Source organism: Nyctibius grandis, chromosome 10 (assembly GCF_013368605.1).
Source record: "Nyctibius grandis isolate bNycGra1 chromosome 10, bNycGra1.pri, whole genome shotgun sequence".
NCBI lineage: Eukaryota > Metazoa > Chordata > Aves > Nyctibiiformes > Nyctibiidae > Nyctibius > Nyctibius grandis.
Genome location: NC_090667.1, coordinates 11,812,478 through 11,834,780, shown reverse-complemented (window position 1 = coordinate 11,834,780; position 22,303 = coordinate 11,812,478). Strand labels below are relative to the sequence as shown.

The following is a 22,303-nucleotide window of genomic DNA, read 5'->3' as shown; positions in this document are numbered from 1 at the left end:
TTGTTTGAAAATTAAATATCTTCTGGTCCATGCCCTAACCTTGCTCACAGTTACTAGTGCAGGCTGCAGGGAAAGGCAGCAGGATGCTCCATTTTTTGGCTCCGTTTCTTTTCCTCCTGTTATTGGCACGAGACTGCTGTGCATACAAGTTCAGTGGGATACATTTCATCATACTCCGCTGCTCCTCATGGGCCTGTCTTTTGCATTTCTTTTCTGTTTATCTTTTCCCCAGGAAGTTCAGCGGAAAATATGCATCTTGTGATGAAGGTCCCTCAGCTGGACTGGACCTTTTTCAAGCACAGCATCAGCACAGCAGAAAAGCCACAGGGTTGTTATTATGGCCAGGTTAGAAAATACTGGGGCTTTTTATTTTTTTTCCCCTTGTTTAAATAAAAATCCTCCTCCCTCCCAAAATGTAACCCAGAGTCGGTGACTAGCAGGCACCAGCAGGTCACAACCTCCTTGTCCGAGGGGGTAAGGGCCTGGGTGCTGCTCAGAAGGGCACAGAGACCCCAGCCCCCGAGGACAGGGCACATCCAGGGCATGGCATGGGCTTTGTGAAGGGCAAGCGGGCTGCCCAGTCTGCGTCTGTCCCCGATCCCCAGGCACCCTCCACAGCTCCCTGCCTCCAACCTGCCTGTGCCATGCTCACAGCCCTGCCCTGGCACCACAGCTCTACGAGATGCTCAGCTCTTATGCAAGGAGAGGCAAAAATGTGCCGAGGGACAAGGACCAGCCCTGCCAGTGCCTGGGAGCATCCTCTGCCCCGGCACCACTTTGTACCGCACGGTCCCAGGTGCCAGCACAGTGATGGGGCCATCCCAGCACAGAGGCAAGGAGAGAAACCAGCTGCCCTCTGCCAGAGAGACCCCAGCCCCAGACACAGGGAGGATGCCAGAGCTGGAGGGCTGGGAGAAGGGGCTGCTTTCTGCTCCTGGGAAATGAATATACCTGCCCCACGCCACAGCCCTGAGACCCCCGCGCCGCCGCCCCGACACACCCTGCCGTCCCGGGAATCGAATGGGGCGGGCTGTGCACCAGATGTAACTCCCTTTTCATAACACATCACAGGAGGGCTGGCTCAGCAGTCCTCCTCTGCTCGGCCACCTCCTCATTAGCCTTACTCTGCTTGCTCCATTTAGAGCCGGATTGCAAATTAATGGAGCACTAATCAGCTGGGGAGGAGCTATTAACAGTTGTGTGGATCCCCTCCTTCCTCCATCCTTCTCCCCCTCTCCTGCCCTGCCCCTGCCTCCATCCTCGGGTGCCGTGTGCCAGGGGGATGGGGGTACCTGGAAGAGCTCGGAGTCATCGGTGCTGTACTGGCTGGAGTCGGTCTCCGAGTGCTCCCCGCACCACTGCAGCTCGCTGAAGCAGCCGGCCGAGTCGAAGTCGCTGGCATCCAGCTGGGAAAAATCAATCTCGGGGAAGTCGGAGTAGAGGTGCTCCTCGCCGGACACCTCGTACTGAGGAGAGAAGAGGAAGGGCGTGAGCCCCTTGCCATGCCGGAGGAGCAGGCAGCAACGGGCAGCAGCAACCACCTGCAGAGATGGACGGTGTCCCCACGTGCTGTCGCCTCTGCTCGAGCCCATCACTCGGACCCTCCTTCCAATTAGTTTTGGCAAGTGGCTCCAGGAGCACGTACACAGCAGTGGAGAGCACGGAGAGCACCTCTTCACCGCATGTCTTGCAAACCAGTTTGCACAGACTGGCACTGGCACTGCTGGTCACTGAAAGCCACCCCACAACTGCCACCAAACCCCCCCCCCCTTGCATCCCGCGCTGTGGCAGGTGTCACAACAGCAGCGTCTGCACGGGAAGAGCCTCGTCCCCTCCAGCGAGCAGAGGCTCCAAGCACAGAACAGCCGCCCGGACTGCGGCAAAGCAGCTGCTGGTGCTCTTCGAGGACACTGAAGCCATCCCTGCCTTCGGTGCCCTAAGGGTGACATCCAGGGTTATCCAGCTGCCCTGGGGATCAGCGATAATGGAGCGAGGCAAGAGACTCGGGCACACACGAGACAGCAACGCTGGGGGCCAGGCTCCGGCCGGCGGCCTCACACCTGCTCAGCGTGGCCGCTCCGCACCCAGTCCCTGTTCCTGCCCTCGCCACCTGGCACAGAGCCGCTCGGGGACGGTCCCTCTGGGGAAGCTGCACATCCCAAGGCACTGCCGAGGCAATACAGACCCTGGGCCCCGCATCGCACACGCAGGATGAGAAAAATGGCATGGGAACAAATCGATGTGTGGGTGCACACGGGGCGATGGGAGGTGTAGGAACCGAGCTGAAAATCTCCATTTAACCACAGAAAGGAGCTGGGACCTGCCCCGCTCTGCCTGGTCCCCAGCCCCTGCCCAGCCTCTAAGCCCCACGGCTGCACCCAGCATCCGCGGGAGCGAGGGCTGGCACCGGCACGGCCCTGCTCGGGTTTGCCCCCGACACGGAGGGGAAAGGTCTGGTGCAAGTCCTCCTGGTATTGGCTGCCCGGGGGGAGTTTTCTGGTGATGAGGGAAGCAAGTTTATTTACAGAGCAAATGGATTTTGGAGCAGGCAAACATCTGAGCACGTGAGAGAGGCTGCAGGGGCAGGAGAATGTGGGGGTGTCCCTCCTGAAGTGCCCTGGAAGGGTTTCTTGCGACAGTCAACGGGAAGGAAAAGGGATTTCAAACCGAGCTGCAGGAATGGAAAAGACAGCCTTTCTCTCTTTCTCTTACCTTTTTTTTTAAATTGGGATAACCTGGGATTATTGATTGTGTACCCACAGGCTGAGGAGCCTGCGTGCCATGCTCCCCAATGGGTTCAGGACGCCCTGTGCCACACCAAAGGACACTCCTGCGCACACACCCGCTCCCATTTCCCATTTCTCACCCGCTTTCTGCCCCGTCCAGTCCCAGGGGCAGTGGAAGAAAAGGGCGAGCGGTTTGGAGGACACAGCAAGGGCAGGGGAGAGCAGCTTCATGGCCCAATAGCAAGCCAGTGCCATGTCCTGGACGGTCCACGTCCAGGGCAGTCAGAACGCATGTAGCAGGTCAAGGGTCCCCGTCCTCATCACTGCCAGCTCTGGGGGACACAGATGTCACCCTTCCCCTAGCTCTGCTGTCCCCTCTGCTCAGGGGCATCCAGGGCTGCTCTGGGATCAGGCGTCCTTTGGCCTTTCAGATGCGTCCCTTACCCGCTGTGGCTTGTCTCTGCTTTCCTGCCACCGCTCCCGCGCCTGCTCCAGAAAAAGTCTTGCGACAACTTTGGCTCCCCCTTCTCCCCAAATCTTCCCATGGGAACACAGGCAAAGGATTTTATTTTTAGAAAAGCCATACATACATATATATATGTGTGTGTCTGTGTGTGCGTTCAATTAAAAATAGCAAAGCAGTCAAATTCTCCTGCTCCTTTTGATATGCCACAAGGGAAAAGATCCTGGTGCTGAGATCACAAGGAGCAGCTGACACCAGTGCTCGGGACATCTTTTGATCAGCTCCACAGATGTGACACGTCCCCACTGGCAACAGGGCTGGGTAAAAATAAACTCCTGCAATCTAACGCTGCTGAGCTGCCCGTTCTGGGCACCCCGGAGGCAGGAGTGCCCCGGCACCGCCACGCTGCGTGCAGCCGTCCCGAGGCAGTGGTTGGCAGCGGATGCTCCCAGGTTCCCAGTTAGCACAGGTCAGCAGGACCTGAAAACTCAGCTCAGCCTGCGTCGGTCCCCCTCCTGCTCAGAAAAAGCGGGGAGAGCCTTTGCTCAGCGCGGCCGCCCGCATGGGCACCTGGCAGGGCATCCCAGCACGCAGCGCGGCTCCAGCCAGCCCCCTCTGCTAGGAAGGGTCGTTTAACTGTGCCAGACACCGAGGGCCTGAGTCTCTGGAGGGAATCCATCACTCTGACCCGGCATTGAGCGCCGAGAGCAAGGCCCCTCTGGGCTGGCCGCAGGAGGGGGGAACCCAGCCCCCCCGCCCGGGTAGGGGGTGGCAATGATGGGGAGGCTGCCTGTGGGCACGGGACCTCCTCTGCTCCGACTTTCCCTTTTCCCACCCTTTGCATTTCCTGCTGCCTTGGGAGAGGAGTGAACTTTTGTTCTAATTTTACTCGGGAGTTTGTAGGAAGATCAGCCATGGGTTCTTGGTGTGCAGCCAGCAAACACCCATGGAGACACGCTCAAAAATTCAGAGGCATCCTCCAGCCCAGACACCTGGCCCGTGTGCGCTGCAGCGCGGCCGCGACCAGAAAGCTGCCGGCAGCTCGTTGCGACTTGTCTGATGAATCCCTGCTCCGGGGAAGAGGGATGCCCAGGCAGCTACGCGGGTGCCCCCGTGCCACAGACCTACGTCCTTTGGGGGAGCAGGAGCCCCAGCCTGGGTTCCCCTCCCGCAGTGGCACCGCGCAGGCAGCTGCGCCTGAAAGCCAAAGCTAAAAGGTGGAGGGCGTTTGGGGGAACGGCCTCCCTTCAGAGACGTCCTCCTCGGCTTTCTTCAAAGCACGAACCAACTCTGACCTCAGCCCTAGCAGAAACGCAACCGCAATTACAGGACAAAGACGCAGCTGATGCTCGCTCGCGTGTTGCAGGGAGCTTCGCCTCTGCAGAGGCTTTGCTCGCTGGGAGGACGGAGCATTAACGGTTTTATTCATTTACTGCTGAGCTCGGACAGCCCTTCCCCGCTGCGAGGGGTTTATAACTTACATTGTGGCAGCCCCGGGAGGCTGGCAGGGACCTTCGCGTGAGGGTCTGTGCTCGTTTCATGGCCCTGCCGAGGCTGGCCGGATCCGGCAGCAGCCGTGCTGTGCGTGCCCAGGGACAGCCTGGGGAGCAGGAGGGCTCTGCCCACCATGGCTGCACTGCCTGCTTCCAGCCCCACCGCCCATGTCCACCACGGCGGAGCTGGCAATAGCGAGAAAGCGTGAGGGACAGCCTCCAAACTGGCAGTCAAGGACATCCAGAGGTCACCTCGCCAACTCTCCTGTCCCAGGGAACCTCAGCCGCACCTAAACTTTTCCAGACAAGCACCAGCGGGGCCTCTCCCTGAGCACTGGGAGTGAAGATGGCCCAGCTGCCCCCCAGCCTGCACTACGCCTTCTCCTGGAAACCCCATGCGAGCAAATCAGTCTGAGAGCTTCTGGGGGCTCCTGGGCCAGCACCCCTCAGTCTCTGGGGGCTGGGAATGGAGGAGCTCCCGGGGGCTCTGGGGACTGCACCCCCCAGGGCACCTGCTGCTCTGACTGCCCGTCCCTCTGCAAAGCCCCTGATCTTTGCCCTTCCCGGGGCAGTGGCAAGGCAGAGCGGGACAAGGAGCTGGCATGGGGGTTAGCTTCATCTCCCTGCCCGATTGTGAGGGTGGCCGATGTGGGCAACCATCTCTAGTGTCCCCAGCAGCTCCGGCACGTGTCCTGGCCTGGACCTGCAGCAGAGCGAGAGCAGCCACTGGCTGGAGCCACATCCAAGGATGCCCCATTGAGCACAGCCCAGTGCTGGCTCCTGACGTCGTGGGGACAGCAGGTGGGACATTTCCCCTTTCAGGTCCTTCTCCTGCCTTGGAGCAGTGTTAACTCTGGTGTGGGAGCACGTGAGGTCTTATCTCTGCAGAGACACGAGGTTCCTCTCCAAGCCCAACTCTAACTCAAATATTGGATTAACGAGACAGGAAATGTTTTCCTCTTTTTCAGTGTCAACTTGGGCTCCTCAGATTAAACCCCCCTGGTTAGCGGGGCTGGAGAGGCTGGCTGGGGCCGGGCTGCTGGCTCCCGAGGGCAGCCGTGCCCAGCGAGCCCACCAAGAGCATACCTTGGCTCCACGTGTGTGCAGCCAGCTTGCCTGGGGAGCCGGCAGCACGCGGCCCTCCTGCCTGCCAGCCCAAAAACAGGCACCTGCCACCCAGAGCTCAGCAGCCTCCAGGCAAACGCTGACGCGTTGGGGTTCTGCCTTCCCTGCGGCAAGCCTGGGAAAGAAGCAAAGGAGCGATGCCGCCTCCGGACACTGTCTTGGAGGAACCGCAGCCCGGCTGCCAGGCAATGGCAACCTAAACCAGGGCGAGCAAGAGAGCTCAGCTGGGCTTTGCCTGCGGTGCTGAACTGGCTCGGAGAGGCTGGGGACGGGGCAGTGACCGTGACGAAGAGACCTGCAGGTCCTCCCGTCTGCCGCACCACCGACAACAGTACCGGTAGAAATTTCCCTTATCTGCAAACCCCCTGGGTCCAGCCCCTTGAAGTTGTGGCCAAGTATTTTGCAGCGAGGCTCCAGGCGCACTGGGCGATGGCACACGCATTGTGCTTGTGCTTAGTGAGGCTGCAAACGTTTCAGCTTCTGAAGCGTGCCGACACAGGAGCAGTGCTGGACGGGCTCAGCGCCTGCACAGGAACCGAACCCTGTTAAAGCCTCGGGGGCCAGAGCTGCATTGTTGCCTGCACACACTGCCCCAGGACGCTTTGCAATTGCCTTGTCACTCACATGCCAATTCGCTGTATGGAAAAAAGGAAGGAAAGTGGCTGCTCCTCGGCGAGGCCGAAGGAGCCGGCCAGAAGCAGGCAGCCCACCTCCTGGGCGAGGAGCTGACGCGGTGACTCAGCCCCGCACGGAGCCTTCTCCCTCCCCACAGCCGAGTGCCTACACAAGGCACTAAGGGATAAATACACATCCATACGCGCTGGAGACAGAGCCCCAAATTAGCCGGTAGCATTTAGGCGCGGACCCAAACCCGCAGAAGGTGAGAAATGCCGAGAACACGAAGCGCCGGCTCCTGCCAGCCCTCCCTCGGCGGCACGGGCAGCGCCGGCTCCCAGTGCCCGCGTTCGTGGCCAGCCGGGGAGTTTCCCCCTCCTCACCCTCGCCCCAGGCTTGTCTCTAAAAAGGAAAAAAAAGTCCTGGGGCAGGGGTTTTGGAGAGAGCAGTCCAGGCTTATCAGGGAAATCCGTAACTACAGACTGCCTGAAACAGGGATTAGAGCCACGCAGGGGGACGGGCACCGCGCGGCTGTTCCACCGGGGTGAACTCTTCCCCGGGCAGGCGGCAGTGGGCTGGCTGGTGCAGTGGAGGGCACGGCTGCCTTCCCCTCTAGAGGCTCTGGGCAGGTGGGAGCCCCCTCGGGCAGGCAGGGACGGGCGCCTGCAGACCCCCAGCACCCTCCCGGGCTGCCCCAGCACCAGAGTGGGGAGGCGATGGGGGCACGCAGCCATCACGACCCATGCTGGGGCCAAACCCAGCCCCATCTGCCCCCGGGGTGCACCCTGCTGTCCCCACGGTTCCCACCCAGGGGACGCGGTCCCCATGCGGTCAGGCCACCAGCACCCCAGGGGGGTGACGCTGGGTGCTGTCAGCCCCTTGTCATCCCCAAGGATGCACCAGCTCCCTCCCTGCCCTCCCAGCCCAGAGGGACTCATGTGGGGCGGGCAGCCCCCCTCCAGTACCAGGGAGGAGGGCAGAGGTGGGGATGAAGGAGAGAGCTATAAATACAGCAAGGAGGCACCTGGCCAGAGCTGTGAAGGTCACCGGAGCGTGTGCCAGCAGATAAGCAACCCCCCTTCCCACTGGCATTTGAGAAAATGTCACTGTGAATGAGGGCGAGGTGGTGTCGGGTTGTGCCTTGGCCCGGCCGCCCCTCGCCACCCCCCGATATTTATAGCCTGAGAGCCCCAAAGTGGAGGGCGAGCGGTCCCTCCTCGGGAGGCAGCGAGGGTGGGGGGGACCTTGCCTGCAAACACACCGATGTGGCACGGCGGAGGGAGGCGCGGGGAGTGCAGGGGCAGGGCTGCGCTGCTGCTCCCCCGTCCAGCTCCCCAGTTTGGGGGGTAAAGGAGCACAGGAACCTCCCAGGTCTGCACAGGGGTGTGCAGCACCTTGCTGTCCTGCTAGGAGCGGGGCATTTCGCCCTCTGCACTCTGTTGATTTTTAATTTTTTTTTAATTCCTACTAATCTGTTTTAACGATTCAGCCCAGCCAGCAAGAGGAAAAAGCAGCACTAGCATTTAAAGCCCGGACAAAATAAATAGCAGGTTTCTCCTTTCTTCCACTCGAGCTGCTCAAAACCAATGGCTTGTCTGCATCTCCGTGGCACGTGGGAGACGTGGCAGCAGTGCTGGACCCCATGCTGGACACCCCGCACCGACACAGCCCGTGATGTGCAGGGTGGGCAGGGGAGGGTACAGGCACCGGCACCAGCAGGACGGAAGGTGCTCGGTGCCAGGCTCTGAGCCACAGCCCGAGCGTGAACGCAGTCTCGCTTGCTGACTTTTGTCTTACATTAGAAGGGTGTAATTAAGATCAGCCATGAGATGCCGGTAATAGGAAATATTAAACATTAACTGCAAACAATAAACACGAACTTGCCAGGATATCTTTGATATGGAGGAAAGATGGAAGAAATTGCACTAAACTATCCCTGAGTCACAGGACAGAAAAAAAGGAGCCCGAGATACTGGTAATAATGCCCTGAATAAACAACGCTCTGCTAGAACACTTCAAACAAAGGTGGGTCGGGTTTAAGAAGAAGGGCAGCAGCAAAGTATATCACAGGTTACAGAGCTGCATGTTCATACTAAACTCAGCAGCCATTTATTTGGGCTCCAAATTACAGAGTCCACTTTATTTCTGCCTGAGCTCTGGGATCGGCCAACCCAGGGCTGCAGGACCTGCTGGTGCCACGGCACAGCCGGGAAGACCCTGCAGCCCCAGCCGCCCCACACAGAGCCCAAAGCACCTCCCCACTGCCATAACCCTCCAGAGTGACCCTTCCCAAAGAGGGATGCTCCTCTCTCAACATCAGCTGATGGAAACAGCACTTGCCGACTGTGGCTGCTGCTGTGCTGTGCCGTGCCGTGCCGTGCCGTGCCGAGCTGGCTGCTGCTGATGCCATGTCCCCGGGATACGGTCTGCCAGGCAAAGGGCTGTCCGGGCAGTGCCAGCATGCTCGGGCACACAGAGCATGCTGATAACAGTGTCTCCCATTGCAAGAGACGTGTGACAGCTTTATCCTGCACCCCTTGAGCCAAACAGCAGCACCCTGTGCCAACCCTGCCAGCAGCCAGCCCAGCAAACACTACCCACCACCCGCTGACCCTGGCACTGCAGAGAGCAGCACCCCTGAACATGCACGTGCCGGCGGGTGCAGCCAGCCTTGCCCCGGTCACCAAAGGGTGCTGCTGCAGGCAGCGGGGCTGGCACTGCTCAATGGCAGCAGCCCAGCAGGGCACACGCCTGATCCTGAACCCCCGAGGGAAATGCCTTGTGATCTGCCCCAAAAGCAAAGGCAGGACCAAAACAGCAATTGGCATGTGCCAAGCTGGTACAAGAGCACAGCAGGAACGGAAAGGTCCCCTCGGGTGGGGAGGTGTCGAGCCCTGCCCTGCCATCCCCTGCTTTGGGGGTGGCTGCAGAGGCACAGGCAGGAGCAGGCAGGCGTTGTGCCCAGCATCTCCTCGCCGCAGCGTTTCTCCAGCGAGGCAGCACAGCCTGCGCGGGGCCGGGACGGAGCAAGAGGCGACACGAGCCCTGCAACCTCGAGAGGCTCCGCAGAGGATGCCCAGCGGGACAGGGGGCAGCGGGGGCCGTGGCTGAGGCCAGCGGGGGCAATGAGACCCCGAAACTCTCGGGACTGCTTCCACTCGCAGAGCCATAGCTGGAGGTGGCAGGAAACGCTGTGGCCCCACGAGACGGTCTGGGGAGCCCCAGGAGCAGGGGTGCCCCGAGCTCCAGCCAGGCTGGCGGCACAAGGGTCCAGGCTGTGCCATGGGAGGGGGCAAGCGCCTGACTCACCGAGGAGGTGACTGTTAGCCAGCTCTGCTGGTCACAAAAATTCCCCACGATGGCAACTCCCTCCTTTCGAAAGGAAAACATGAGGGGGTGATTATTTTCAGACCTTCCTCTTCTGATGTCCTGCCAGCCAGCAGCCACGTGACGGCTGTGGGCAGGGGGACGCCAGCAAGGAGGCTCCCCCGGGGTCGGGGTGGCTGCAGGGGCCGGAGGAGGAGCAGCCCTGCCCCTGCCCTGCTCCAGCCACCGTCCTCTTTGGAGGTTTGGTCACCAGCTCGCGGGCTGACGGGGCTCCACGAGGCCCTTTCTGTCTGGAGGAGATTGCAAACATCCTCCCCTGATGCAGCCCTTCCCAGCTAACACCAGCTCCGCTCCGTGGGCACCATTCGCCCTGGCACTGACAGCTCCTCACCCCTCTCAGCTGGCTGCAAGAGCAAATCCCTGCCAGGAGGCACCAAGCAACTGTCCCTCCAGCTCCCCACACTAGGAGGGAGGTTGAACCTGCAGTAGCACAGGGAGGAAAGCAGAGCCGCCTCATGCCCCGTTGGGGTCCCACTCCAGCTCCAGAGCTGCCCAGGCTGCCCAGCCTCAGCTGTGCTCCCTACCCGCAGCCACAGCATCGCGATCTGCCACAGTGTAGCACTTGGAAAAGCTCCCCTTGGCCTTGCCAGGAGCCACAGCCACAGACTGTGGTCCTGGGAATCCCTGAACGACTCCCTGGGGCTGGCACAGGCAACGTGGGGAAGCCAGGAGGCTTTCGTGGCCCACGGGCAGGCAGCAGGCAGCGAGCGTGCTGGCAGGGCAGGCCCTCAGTCGCTCCAGAGCCACTTGCCCCTCGGTGCCACCAGCTCTGGGGTTGCTGCCTCGAGGCTGTGAAATGACAGGGGAGCGGAGGCCAGCTCGGGATGAACTGTCATTACTGAAATATCCTCCTCCCCTGGCTCGGGACACCAAACACGGGGCTTTCTGGGTGGCTGGCGGGAGGCAGCGGCTGGGCACACAGCCTGGCTGCTCGGCCGGGGGCTGTAATTCCCGGCGCATCCTGGCACTCCGCAGATCCACGGCCATGGAACAGGAGCTGAGGTTAAAGCCGGCCTGAATCCTGCCCCCCCTTACATACACATCTGACGAGCGGGTGGAGAGAACCTGCTGACTGCCGGGCACGGCAGCCCGGTGTGATCCCTCTGACAGGTCTGTGCCCATCATCTGCAGGATGCTCTTCACCTCCCCCAGCCACAGGCGCCTTTCCGGGCCTCACTGATGCTCACCATGGAAGACAGCGTGGTGCCCTGCACTGTTTGGTGCTGCCCGCTGTGCCCAGCTCCCACGTCAAAAATTAAGTTTTCAGCTAGAGGTGCGAGGCCTCGAAGGATGAAAACCGCTGTGGAAAGGGTAAAACTGCTCAGATCTGTCCATACCCTCCCTCCAGGCCTGTCCATGCGTGCCTGGGCCCATATCCTGGCGGGGCTGGAAGCACCAGCCCTGCCAGCCCTCCCTGCACTGCTGGCCACCCCTCGCTGCACACCCCGGCTGCGGGGGAATGGGCAGTGCTGCCCACGCCAGCTCCTGCCCGCTGCCCTGCACAAGGCCCTGGCACCCCATGGTGTGGCCATGCTGCCTGCACCTCACCGCTCCCCATCAGTGGGTCCCCTGCAAGAGCAAGGAGCGGTTTCCCCCCCACCCCTTCTCCTGAATCAGGGGCTCCCTCCTCTCCCCGCTCCGACTGGGCCCATCAGTCAAGTACTGCAGTCTCCCTGATTAAATTATTGCCCATTTTCTGCACGGTGCCTGGAGATGTCCTGGCTGGAGGAGATGTGTGACCCGGTGTGGTCACCGCTTGGCTCCACTCCGGCACGACTCTCCCCTGCTCCCCAGGAAAGCCGGTGATGGGGGAGCGGGGGAGCCTGGGCACTGGGGGCCTGGCATGGCACGGGCACTGCCGCCTCCAGGCTTGCCCCAGGAGGGCTGTGCCAGCCCCAGCACCCCAAAACTGCAGGGAGCTGGCACGGCTGCATCGCCCCATCAGTGACCCAAACCACCTAAAACCGTGGTGGGATGCTGAACAGCTGGGTATTTTCCAGGTGGGCATCATCAGTGCTAGGAAATCACCGGTATTAACTGATCAATGGTATTGATACTATTGCAATTATTACAGTGGGGAAACTGAGGCACGGGGAGGTGACATGAGAGCAGGTCCCAGCAGGTCCCGTGAGCACGGGCTGTGTACACAGCTCACAAGGCAGCTGGCGGAGGTGTGATTCCTGAGCAGCACCTCTGGGGCTGCCAGCGCCCGCCGCGCTTTCACTAGCACAACCTGTTTGGCCTGGGGATTTCCACCACACCAACGGGCACGAGGCTTTGCCGTGCCTGGGTCTGAACCAGAGCGCTGCTGGTGTCCCGGGAAGTGGCGGGTGTCCCAGCGAGGCCACCTGCCCCCGGGGACCCAGGGCTGGGGCTCTGTCCCTGCGCTTTGGGTCTGCAGGGAGCATTTCTGGGAGCCGCAGCCTGGAGCCGGCGCTGCCAACCCAGCTGCTTCTCCAAGCTTTCCCCAGCGTCGGGACCGGGCACTCCCCTCTCTCCCCCTGCCCCGCAAACAACTGACTCACCCCGGAAAGAAACTGCTCCAAGATCTCCAGATAGAAAAATCCCTCCGAGGGCAAACGCTCCTTCAGGAGCACATGCAGACCCGGGCGCTCACCCACATAACAAAGCTTCGCGCTATTCCAAATTCCCCCCTGCGAGAGCCCACACCTTTCCTCTCCCCGAAACCCAGCCCGAGGGGCTCCGGCGGGGCGCGGGAGCTGCACGCCCAGGTGGGGTCCGGCTGCTCCCTGCTGTGACTGGGGGCTGGGACCCCTCTCCCCCTGCCAAACCAGTGGGGCTGAAGTCAACAAACATGACTTCCCATGCTTAAATCAGACCCTTTTACCTGCTCTATGTCCTGGTCCAGCCCCCTCATACCCCTGCCCTGAGCTTGCCTACTCCCAAGCCTTGTCCCCCGCCTATTTTTGACCCTAGCTAATCCACAGATCAACATAAAGCCAGAGACCCCAGGGCAGGCTGGCCTGAAATCCAGACCTGAAATCTGGATCCGACAGCCTGGTGCCCAGAAACTGGTCTGACCCAGCATCCGCCTCCGGGTCGGGAGCACCAGAGCCGAGGGTCCCCTCTGGTGCGTGGGAGCCACCTCTGCCCTGGCAGTGCCGCGTCCCAGACAGCCCGAATCTCCATACAGGGCTCACAGGGGTTAAGGCGCCTGCTGGGTGTGCCACCTTCATGCACTTTGAATGGTCCCAGCGCCTGGCAGTGGCTCCCCAGTCATGTGAGCAGCTCCAGTTACCGGCCCCACCGCCGCCGCCTCTGCACCCCACTTTTATCCTGTCCATCTCACTGCTCCACAGAGGCTATCCATCTCTCTCGGCTGCCTCCACTCCCCGTGTCGGGGGCTGCCATGTGGGAGCGCGGCCAGGTTTCCTTGGGCAGAGCTTCCAATGTCACCTTGGAGGGGAGCACGATGGGTCTGGCACAGCACTGGTGGGGGAACCTGCCCGGGCCACACAGGCTAAGCCCGCGGGTAAAGCTGCGTTCGACCCCTCCTGCCACTGCCGGAGGTGAACGAGCCCCCCCGCGCCTCCGAGCCGCAGGAGCACGGGCACGGTGGGCATGGCGGGCACAGTGCCGCAGCCAGCAGACCCCTCGCGCTCTCCACCCAGTGCTGCTCTGCCAGTGCGGTTTCCAACCGTGGGCGACCGGGTGGAGCCGCGCATCCCCAGACCCGGCCGAGCCATGCTTGGTTGTGCAAACCGCAACGGGAGCTCTTTCAACTAGTTGGACTGCTGCCTGGCAGTCAGGTGCCTTCCTCCTCCTCCTCCTCCTGAAACGGCTGCCACTCCCCTGCCAGCAGCTGCCCAGGCTCCCGCGGGTGCCCCCATCCCCACGCCGAACACGCCGTGCCTGCTGCGAACAAGGGGCTCTCCCTCCCTGGGGTGCCCCGGAGGTGGGGACAGGCGTGGGGGCTCGCAGTCCCCCAGCACGATGCGCTGCTATCCCCCAGCACAGCTGTGAGCCAGCCCCGTCAGCGGGTTTCACAGTCCTTGAGGTGTCCTCAAGTGTCCCAGCACTGCCGATGCACAGCGTGCACCATGGGCAGTCAGAGGAAAGGTTGTCCACGCGCAGCTCGCACCCACACGACACCCATGGTGCTCGGCCAGCAGCAGGGAGCTGGGGCCGTGCAAGCCCCAGGGTGCAGCAGAGGAGGGGAAGGAGCTGTTTGCCCCATTGCTGATGAGTTTTACCCAGCACTGTGCCCATGTTGGCATTTCTCACCCTGTCTGCATCCTTGGTGGGATGCAGGAACCCAAGCGAACTGCTCCCTGTGACCTGCTGCGATCAAAATTTGGAAGGGTGCAGGAAAAAAGAGTAAGGGTGCCATGAGCCACAAAGGAGGCCTCTGGCAGAGCTGGTCACCACATCTGTCACCGGCTGGCTCGGCCACACTCACGTCTCATGGCAATGGTCAGTGTTTGGCTTTCCCTGGAGAAACTCCCCCCTGGCTAGAAGGGGAGAGGAGCCAGAATGTGGAGAACATCTGCTCCAAACAGCCTCCGACATGTTGCAAAACAGGGGAAAAAAACCCAGATCCGAGCACCAGGCATCTTCATGCAAATCTCATCCTTCCCAAGCCGGTACCAACCTCACGCTCTGGGACAGCAGGAAACCTGCAGGCTCTGCACAGGGCCCTTCGTCCTTTGCACAACACTTCAGCCTCTCCTCAGGTTTCAACACGGATTGCAGGGAACTTCACATGCTGCCGACTGAGTCAGCGGAGGCCCGGCAGCCCTGGCTCTGGCAGGGAGATGTTCTCTAGCCATCCCCGGCACCGTACGGATCAGCAGCCCGGCGGGGCGATAGCTGACGCCGCGCTGAACCGCAGGGTGCAGCAGGATGAAGCCAGCCGCCCGCCTGCACCAGGGCTGCGGGGCTCCGGCCACGGACGGTGTGCGACCCAGGGAGCTCGGGGGGGAATGCGGAGAGAGAGAAGGGCTGCAGAGACAGCCTTTGTACAGCTCGTTGGCAAAGGGAGAGGGATCAGCCAGCCCAGCGCACGGAGAGGGAGACGCCGGCCCGGCTGCACCCGCAGAAGTGCTGGGAGAGGGAGTTGACACCGGGATGGGGTGGCACAAGACACGGCTCCATCCCTGCAGCACATTTCTTTACTACAAACTTCCATGCAACAAAATAAGACCTTTGCCAAACTAAACCGGCCCCAAGCCAGCTCCTTCCAAGGCTCCCTGGGATGCTCCGCTCTACCCATCCCTCGGCGGGTGCCAAGACCTTGTCACAGGTGTCAGTTTTTCTGTTTGGGGTATTTTTCCAGCTGGATGTCCTTGATGAGCTTTTCCACAAAGGTGGCATCAAGCTGGAGGAGTGGGGAAACCTGCCTGCGCTGAATAGTAAAACCCGCTGGCAACACTGTGACGCTTCTCCAGCCGCTGCCTCTAAATACAGACTCCTCATTTATCACCCTGCTGGCACTGGATGCGGTGCAAGAGGAGCCGGGGGGCTGCACTGATGCTCCCCCTCGCCTGCGGCTGGGGACTGCCTGCACACACCCAGTGCGCACGCTCACATTGGCTTCAACAGGGTGCAAAGCATAAAACAAACCATGAGCCTTCTGCCCGAGTGTCTCCTGAGAAATGGGGCTGGTTTGCTGGTGAAATGGGGTGGTGGGTCCAAATTTCCCACTCCGCATCCTGGAGGGGTTTAGAGATGCGCTGGCATGGGCAGGTCCTGCCTGGGTGGGAAGGGGTGTCCCCCACTCCTGGCGAGAGCAGCGGCGGTACCCAGGCCTCCCGGCGAAGGACACAGGGCTTTCCTGTGGCTTCCCTGCTGATGAAACGTGGCCGTGCTTCCTCCCCCAAACCAGCCACGGATGCCAGCGCTCTACCTGGCTGCACTTACTGTCTTCCTGGGACTACGGGTAAGGGATTGTTTCTGCCAAACACTCAGGGCACACCAGGATTTGTCCCTCCTTTGCACATACCGGAGGGAAGGAGACATGCCCCAAAATTTGCTGGGGACCTGCAGCCTCTGTGGCACGTTGCCAAGGTTTTCCTGAGAGATGCTGTTCACCGATGGGAATGTGGTGCTGGGCAGGATGCTCAGGGCAGGGCAGGCAGGGGAGGATGGAGACTGCATCCTGCACACCCGGGAGAGCACAAAATCCTGCCAGGCTCAGCTCTGGGGCACGGTGCGAAGGCAGCTGCCACGGGGCCGAGGCGGGGCAGGAGCAAGAGGGGTGAAGCCCGGGATACCGTAAAACGCTGCTGGCTGCCGCCCACGCTCACACGCAGCCGCGAGCTGCCGTGCCACAGCACCGCTCCCCCGGCAGCTGCCCTGCACGGCCTCCCTAACCCCAGGCCAACCTGCACGGCCCCTGTGCCCGAGCTCCCGCGGGAGCACTCCAGGGGCTGGGACTGGGTGGGACCCCAAAGGTGCTCCCGCTAAAGCCCCAGCACTGACCCCAGCCCAAGGCCCCATCAGAGCCGTCCCAGGAGATGCAGGGCTGGTGTGAGCTGCCCGCAAGCCTCTTGCCCGGGCAGAGCAAGCTCCCGGGACCTTTCCCACTGCTCTCTGGTGGGGACATGGGAGCAGGGGCCCTGTGCAAGAGGCAGGAGGGGCAGGGAGCGATGCTCCCGTGGGTGCCATCAAGTCCCAGGCTGCGTGCTTGCTGCCTCCATCACTGGAGAAAAATGGGTGAAAAAAGGGGACACACTGCAAGTCAGCCCCTACCCCTGCGCGGCCGGGAAGCCAGGCTGGGCCAAGGCACTGCTGGCTGCTCGCAGCAGCCACCCCCCGGCTCTTGGCGCCGAGTCCCATTGAGACGGGGCCAAGCAGGACGGGAACTCCAGGCATCCTGCCTCCTGCCTCCTGCGCTCCCGGACAGTTCACGCCGGGACACCTGCTCCCCGGGTGGCCAGGGCACCCCACTGCCAGCACCGCCGGCCTCGGCCACGGCTCCTGCCCCGTGACCACGGCGCCAAAGGAAACAGCTCCCCATCCGACCCGGCCTTTCCCCAACAGCCACCCCACTGGCCAAGCGGGAGGGACGGGGTTAAGCCATTAATCATCCCTGCTGAGGGCGGCTGGACCCAGGGCCCATGGCACCCGCAGCCCTGCACCCCACACACCCGGTATTGGGACCGCCCAAGGGTCTCGCAGAGTGGCAGGGCTCTGCCGGGGGCTGCCTCGTCCTGCCAGCAGCGGGGCCGGCAGTGTATGCTCCTCTGGGTGCATCGGATCATGTGGTGGGAGCAGCAAAGGCAGCCATGGCGCCCGCTGTGCCTGTGCCACTGCTCACGGGGGGACCGGGAAGCTGCAGGGCTTGCATGGCACTCCTGCTGCACTCCTGCCCATCGCTGGCACGGGGAGGGTACGATGCAGGCACCCCGAGCATCCCCCGGGCAGGGGCAGAGGTGACTGAAAAAGCCACCCTCCAACTGACGGGTCCTCAGACCCCGTGGAGTGTCCCTGCTGCCATGGGGGCTGCAGCGAGACTCTTGCTGCCAGTGGCCCACGGGGACCTGCAGCAGCACGGCGGAGAGGGAGCTGGGGCTCTGCAAGCCCACAGGATCCCTGTGCCCACAAACATCCCTCAGCCCAACTCTGGATACAACGGGATGCTCCCAGTCTGGAAATTCACATTCAGTCTCCACAGGGGACATGTTTTGATCATTTCCCCCCAAATCTCACCATCTTCCAAGCAACCTTCAGGTTTTCAGAGCATGGGGAAGCCTGAAGCAGTCCAAGCCTCACTGCATCCCAACCCTCACTGCACCCCCATGCTCGGGGTGAGCTGGCCAGTCCCATGCTACATTTCTCAGCCAGACCTTACAGATGGCAACAGCCCTTCTTTTGGGGGAATGTCTGGGTTCACGAGGCAGGAGCACACCAGAGACCACCCTGTGCCTTTGGGGGCTGCTCCCCCTTCTCCCCTCATTCCCTGCTCAGGGACCACGCTATGCACAAAGCCTCACAGAAATCCCCCAAAAAACCCAAACACGCTCTCTGGATGACCTCCTCCTCCCTGTGCTGACATCTGCTGAAGCAGCAGAAAGGGGACACATGGATGCCCTGCTTCTGCCTCCCCCCTCAGCCCCAGAGGCCTTTCTCCTGCTTTCCCCAGGCTCAGAGGGGCATAAACCCTTGGGCAGTAGCTGGTATTTGGGTAACAGGCCACAGAGTGCTGGGGATACAGAGCCAGGAGCATGCGCTGCTGTTGTCCTGACGGATGGACAACAGCAGCGCCTGCTCCAGCAACTCTCCCACAGCCGCCAGCAAACACCCCCGGGACCCCCGAGTCCAGATGTGAGGGGTGGCAGATGGGAGAAGAGCTCAGAGGGGAGCAGAGCCTGCCTGCCCACAGCTCTGCCCTCCCTGCCCGCAGCTCTCTGCGCTGGCAGGGGCCTCCCGTGGCATCACTGCTTTTGACCCCCCCAGGACTGCAGCTTATTTTGGATGGTGACATGTGTTGGGTGAGGCTTGCTGCTGTCCTGCTGGAAGGAGCCCTGTCCCCAGCCCTGATGGGATGCTCTGCAATAGGCTCCTTCATCCCGAACAGCTCACGTCCCCTGACTTTGCCACCCTCCTCACCCTCCTCTGGCTCACGGCACTGACCCTCTCCCACCCTTCCCCGCAGAGGGATTTTGCTAATGCCCGCCAAGGGATTTGCAGGTATAAAGGGCTCGCTAAGTGCTAACCGTGCCCGGGAGCCGGCTGGCATCCGTCTTGGCAGACACCCAGCGCTGTCCTGGAGAAACCTCTGCAAAAATCGTACCCTGTGCCTGCCTCCCCCCGGCCCTGGGCAGCCCCTCACCCCTCGGCAGGGGCACGGGTCCCGTGGGAGGGAGGCAGTGCCCGGGCAGCAAGCGCAGGGGACGTCCAAAGAAGGAAAGGAGTCGGACGGATGGAGGAGCCGCTGGGCTCCCGGGATGGCCAGCTGGCCCATACTGTAAAAGGAATGGGAACAGGGACTGCACAGCTCCAGCTCCAGCAGTTTTAAGATGGCTGTGAAGCGGAGAGGAGAAGGAGGAGGAGGATATTAACCCTACCGGCACTGCGCTGCAGCCAGAAGCACCGCGGTGAGGACGAATGGCAGGTTTCCCGAGTCCCTGCTTAACAGCAGATGGACCAGGGTCCCCCCGACTCCCACCCAACAAAGTGTAGCTGGTGATGCTTCCAGGCCTCGCAGCACCGAGCCGGGAGATGCTGCCCTCAGACAGGCCGTGGGAAGGAGGAGGAGGAGGAAGAGGCATGCGGCAGATGCCTGTGGGAGGGAGGTGACCCTCCACGGGTGCAGGACGCTCAGCAGGGCCTTGGAGACCCCTTGAACATGGACTCCCTGGAAAGGTGCCCTCCTCCTCACGCACCCCACCAGGGGCTCAGCAGCACCGGAGGGGCAGGACAGGGGCACCCATGGGTGCCACCCCTCTGGGTGCCTGCCCGTCAGCACTGCCATCCCGTGCTAGCTGCTCGGCAGGGAGCAGCAGGGGTGAGCGGTTGCTCAGCTTCCTTTCTCTTTTCCCTGTGGACATGCACGTGAATTATCACGTTTTTCCTGCTTAATGTTTTCCTTTAAAAACATCGGGCTTGGCCTTCCCTGCGCTGCTCTGTGGGATTCATCAGCGCTGCAGGAACCACGCGCAGTGACTGACGGAGCAAAGGTATCGGGCACTTAACAGCAACTTCCCTTCCCTGAAATGTTTATTGGTCATTGACGTCAAGTAATTATTGAGAATTATTAATTACGAAAGCGTTTAAGAGCATTGCTTTTGTTGAGGTTTTGTCATTACAATTAGTTTATCAGCCAACAGGAGGAACATCAGCCTTTGCAGTTGCTTGGCGTGCAGCAAAGCGCCTATAATTAATTTCCCTTTCCGCAGCAAGCGTTTTGCTTTGACCTACCTTGGGGACTTGCCTTTCTCCAGGTGTGCCAACCACAACAGCTCTGGAAACACCCAGCCAAAGGGACCTCAAGAGGCCATCGGATGGGAACACCACGTCCCCTCTAATCTGTCAGGGGCAACTACGCACGGACAGTGGCTCTTTTCGGGAAAGCATCCTAGCCAGACGCCCTGATCCCGGGGAGGCAGCTGCAGGGGTAACAGGGTTGAGTCCTGCGGTCTGGCCAGGGCCACCCTGCCATGCTCCCATGCCACCCATTGCCGTGTCCCTGGCTCTTATGGCACCCGCCTCCCTGTGCCAGGTCCAGTGTCCTGCCATGGAGCAGCTCGCTGCAGGTGAGAGCTCAGGCAGGCTGTCACCTGCAGCCTTGTGTGATGGGTGATTCTGCACCGGACCCTGTCCCTACACCTGCCGGCACCCCCGCGATGCTCTGTCCCGAAGGCTGGGCTTGGGGTGGGCAAAAAACTGATAGGGCAGGAGGGGAGATGGCTCTGTGCAGCCACCTGGGGCAGCTTGGACAATTGCTGCCTTGGTGGGCTCCCAGCTCCTCTCCTACCAAACCACAGCCCACTAGGCTGACCCTCTCCCACAGGGGCAGACCCCCCTTCCATTGGGCAGCAGTACAAGCCCACCCAGAAGGGGCTGGTCCTTCCCACTTCACCCTATGCCTGCCTGTGACCAGGAGGGCCATGGCACAGGCAGGCAGCCACGCACCCTGTCTCCTCACTGAAAAACCGACTGAGGCCCATGTGGGTGCAGACGTTGGGGCACGGGCGCCTCCTCCTTCCCTCGCCCGGGGTGACCTGTGTGCCGCAGCTATCACATGGCAGGGTGTCCCACCAGATGCGCTTCGAAAGAGATTTTCTTTTTATCTCCTTCCCACTCCAGGGAAGCGGATGGCTCCCAGCTGCTTGGCACCGAGAGGCACTGCTTTGGCAGCCCAGTGCCTTCCAAGCGTTCCCCCAAGCCCCTCGTACACCGGCAGTACCCACCGCAAGCAGCAGCGGGCAGCTGGAGGGGTGAGCTGGGGCTGGGGTACCTGCAGATCAGGACAGCCCCACCAGTACCAAGCACGAGAGGGGACGCAAGATTGGTGCTCGGAGTGGTCCGGGGCATGAATTTTGGTGGGTTATTGCTCCCTTATTTCCTGAGCCCTCTGGCCCAAGGGAACATGACCCCACAACAGGGCTGCACCTCACCTCTTACAGCCCTCTCTCCTCTTGCCACCTACTCTGCTCAGCCCCATCTGTGCACCCTGTCCCCCACAGGAGCTCAAGCCTGGGAGGCCATCATGCCACACCAGGCTGTGCTTTTGGGACAATGCGAGCTCCGGGTAGCAGCACAGCTCCCCAGTGACCAGGGCACAGGGATGAGGTACCCACGCCTCTGCCACCCCGTCCCCGTGTGCTGCAGGTCCTGCCGCATCGCTGCACACACACGCATGTCCCGCACACGCCTGCTCGCACAGACCTGAGGCTAGCAGTGACGTGGCTGCTCCAGCACCCGAACCCCAGCCCACTGAGCACCCAACGCCCCGGCCTGGCCGGAGGGGAGGGGAGGGGACGGCCGGGAGGCAGGAACCCCCCAGGATGTGGGGCTGCCTCTCGGGATGGGGGCTTGAGCACTGCCCTGGGCTGGGATCCTGCCTCAGCCCGGGCACAGCCGGAAGAGCCTCGGGCTGGTCCCTCCAGCAGCAGTTCCTGCCCGCTCCCGTCTCTGCTGGGCAACGGCTGCTCCTTCTTCCCTGGAGAGCCGGGGTGCCAGCGGGGAGCGAGGCTGGGAGGGGTGCCGGGGAGCAGGCAGGCTCCAGAGCCCGCAGCCTGCGAGCAGAGCGCTCCTGCAGCCCCTCCGCAGAGCAGGCTGGAGGCAGCTGCAGCCCAGGCACTGCAGCCCCGTGCTCCAGACAAGGCAGGTGCAGCCCCGGTGCACGCACGCACCCCAAGCGCGGCACCAGGAGGGGCCGGCAGCCCCCGCTCAGCAAGTGGGTCAGCTATATATAAACGGAGCAGCCCCAGCAGCGCTGGTACCAGGCACCTTCCTGCCTTGCATCATTGCCACCCTAAAAACCATGGCCTGGAGATGGGGGCTGGCCCAGCCCGGGCTGTGGCAGCCGTGAGATGCTGCCACGTCACCAGAGGCACTGCTGAATGTGCTCCTTCGTAGCCATCGCCTCAAGGACTCCCAGCCCTGTGCCCTGCTCAGCCAGGGCAGCCACCATGGAGGCGGGGAGACGAGGTGGGACCAACATCCACCACGTGGACGCTCCCAGGAGGCCACGGCTGCAAACCCTGTGTGTCCTCCTCCACGCAGAGCAGGCTCCCAGGAGGGAGATTTCCACTTCCCTTTATTGAAACCAGCCGCCCCAGCTCCCAAGCACCAAGGCAACAAGCTCAAAACCCCTCATCAAGGCTGGGCAGACCCCTCCTGGGCCCGAGGCGCAGAGGCGTGCCTGCTTGGCAGCGTGCGCACACGGGTTCGGCTCGTAGGGTGACGTCAAGTAGCCCCAGCACGGCACATCACTGGGTAAGGACGTTGTGCAGGAACACTGTGCAGCAGGGCAGTTTAGTCCCAGCATACCCAGTTTGCTGCACCCCAAGTGCAGATGCCTTCCC

The 22,303-nt window shown here is 61.8% G+C and overlaps 1 protein-coding gene across 1 annotated transcript in view; it reads right to left on the bottom strand.

The window, feature by feature from the left end:
• Window positions 1–22,303, bottom strand: part of PPARGC1B (PPARG coactivator 1 beta) — a 52,199-nt gene that overhangs the window by 16,602 nt on the left and 13,294 nt on the right. Inside the window, exon 2 of the mRNA XM_068409212.1 lies at window positions 1,293–1,466. Within this exon, the coding sequence (XP_068265313.1) occupies window positions 1,293–1,466 (174 nt within the window). The remainder of the gene's footprint in view (window positions 1–1,292; window positions 1,467–22,303) is intronic.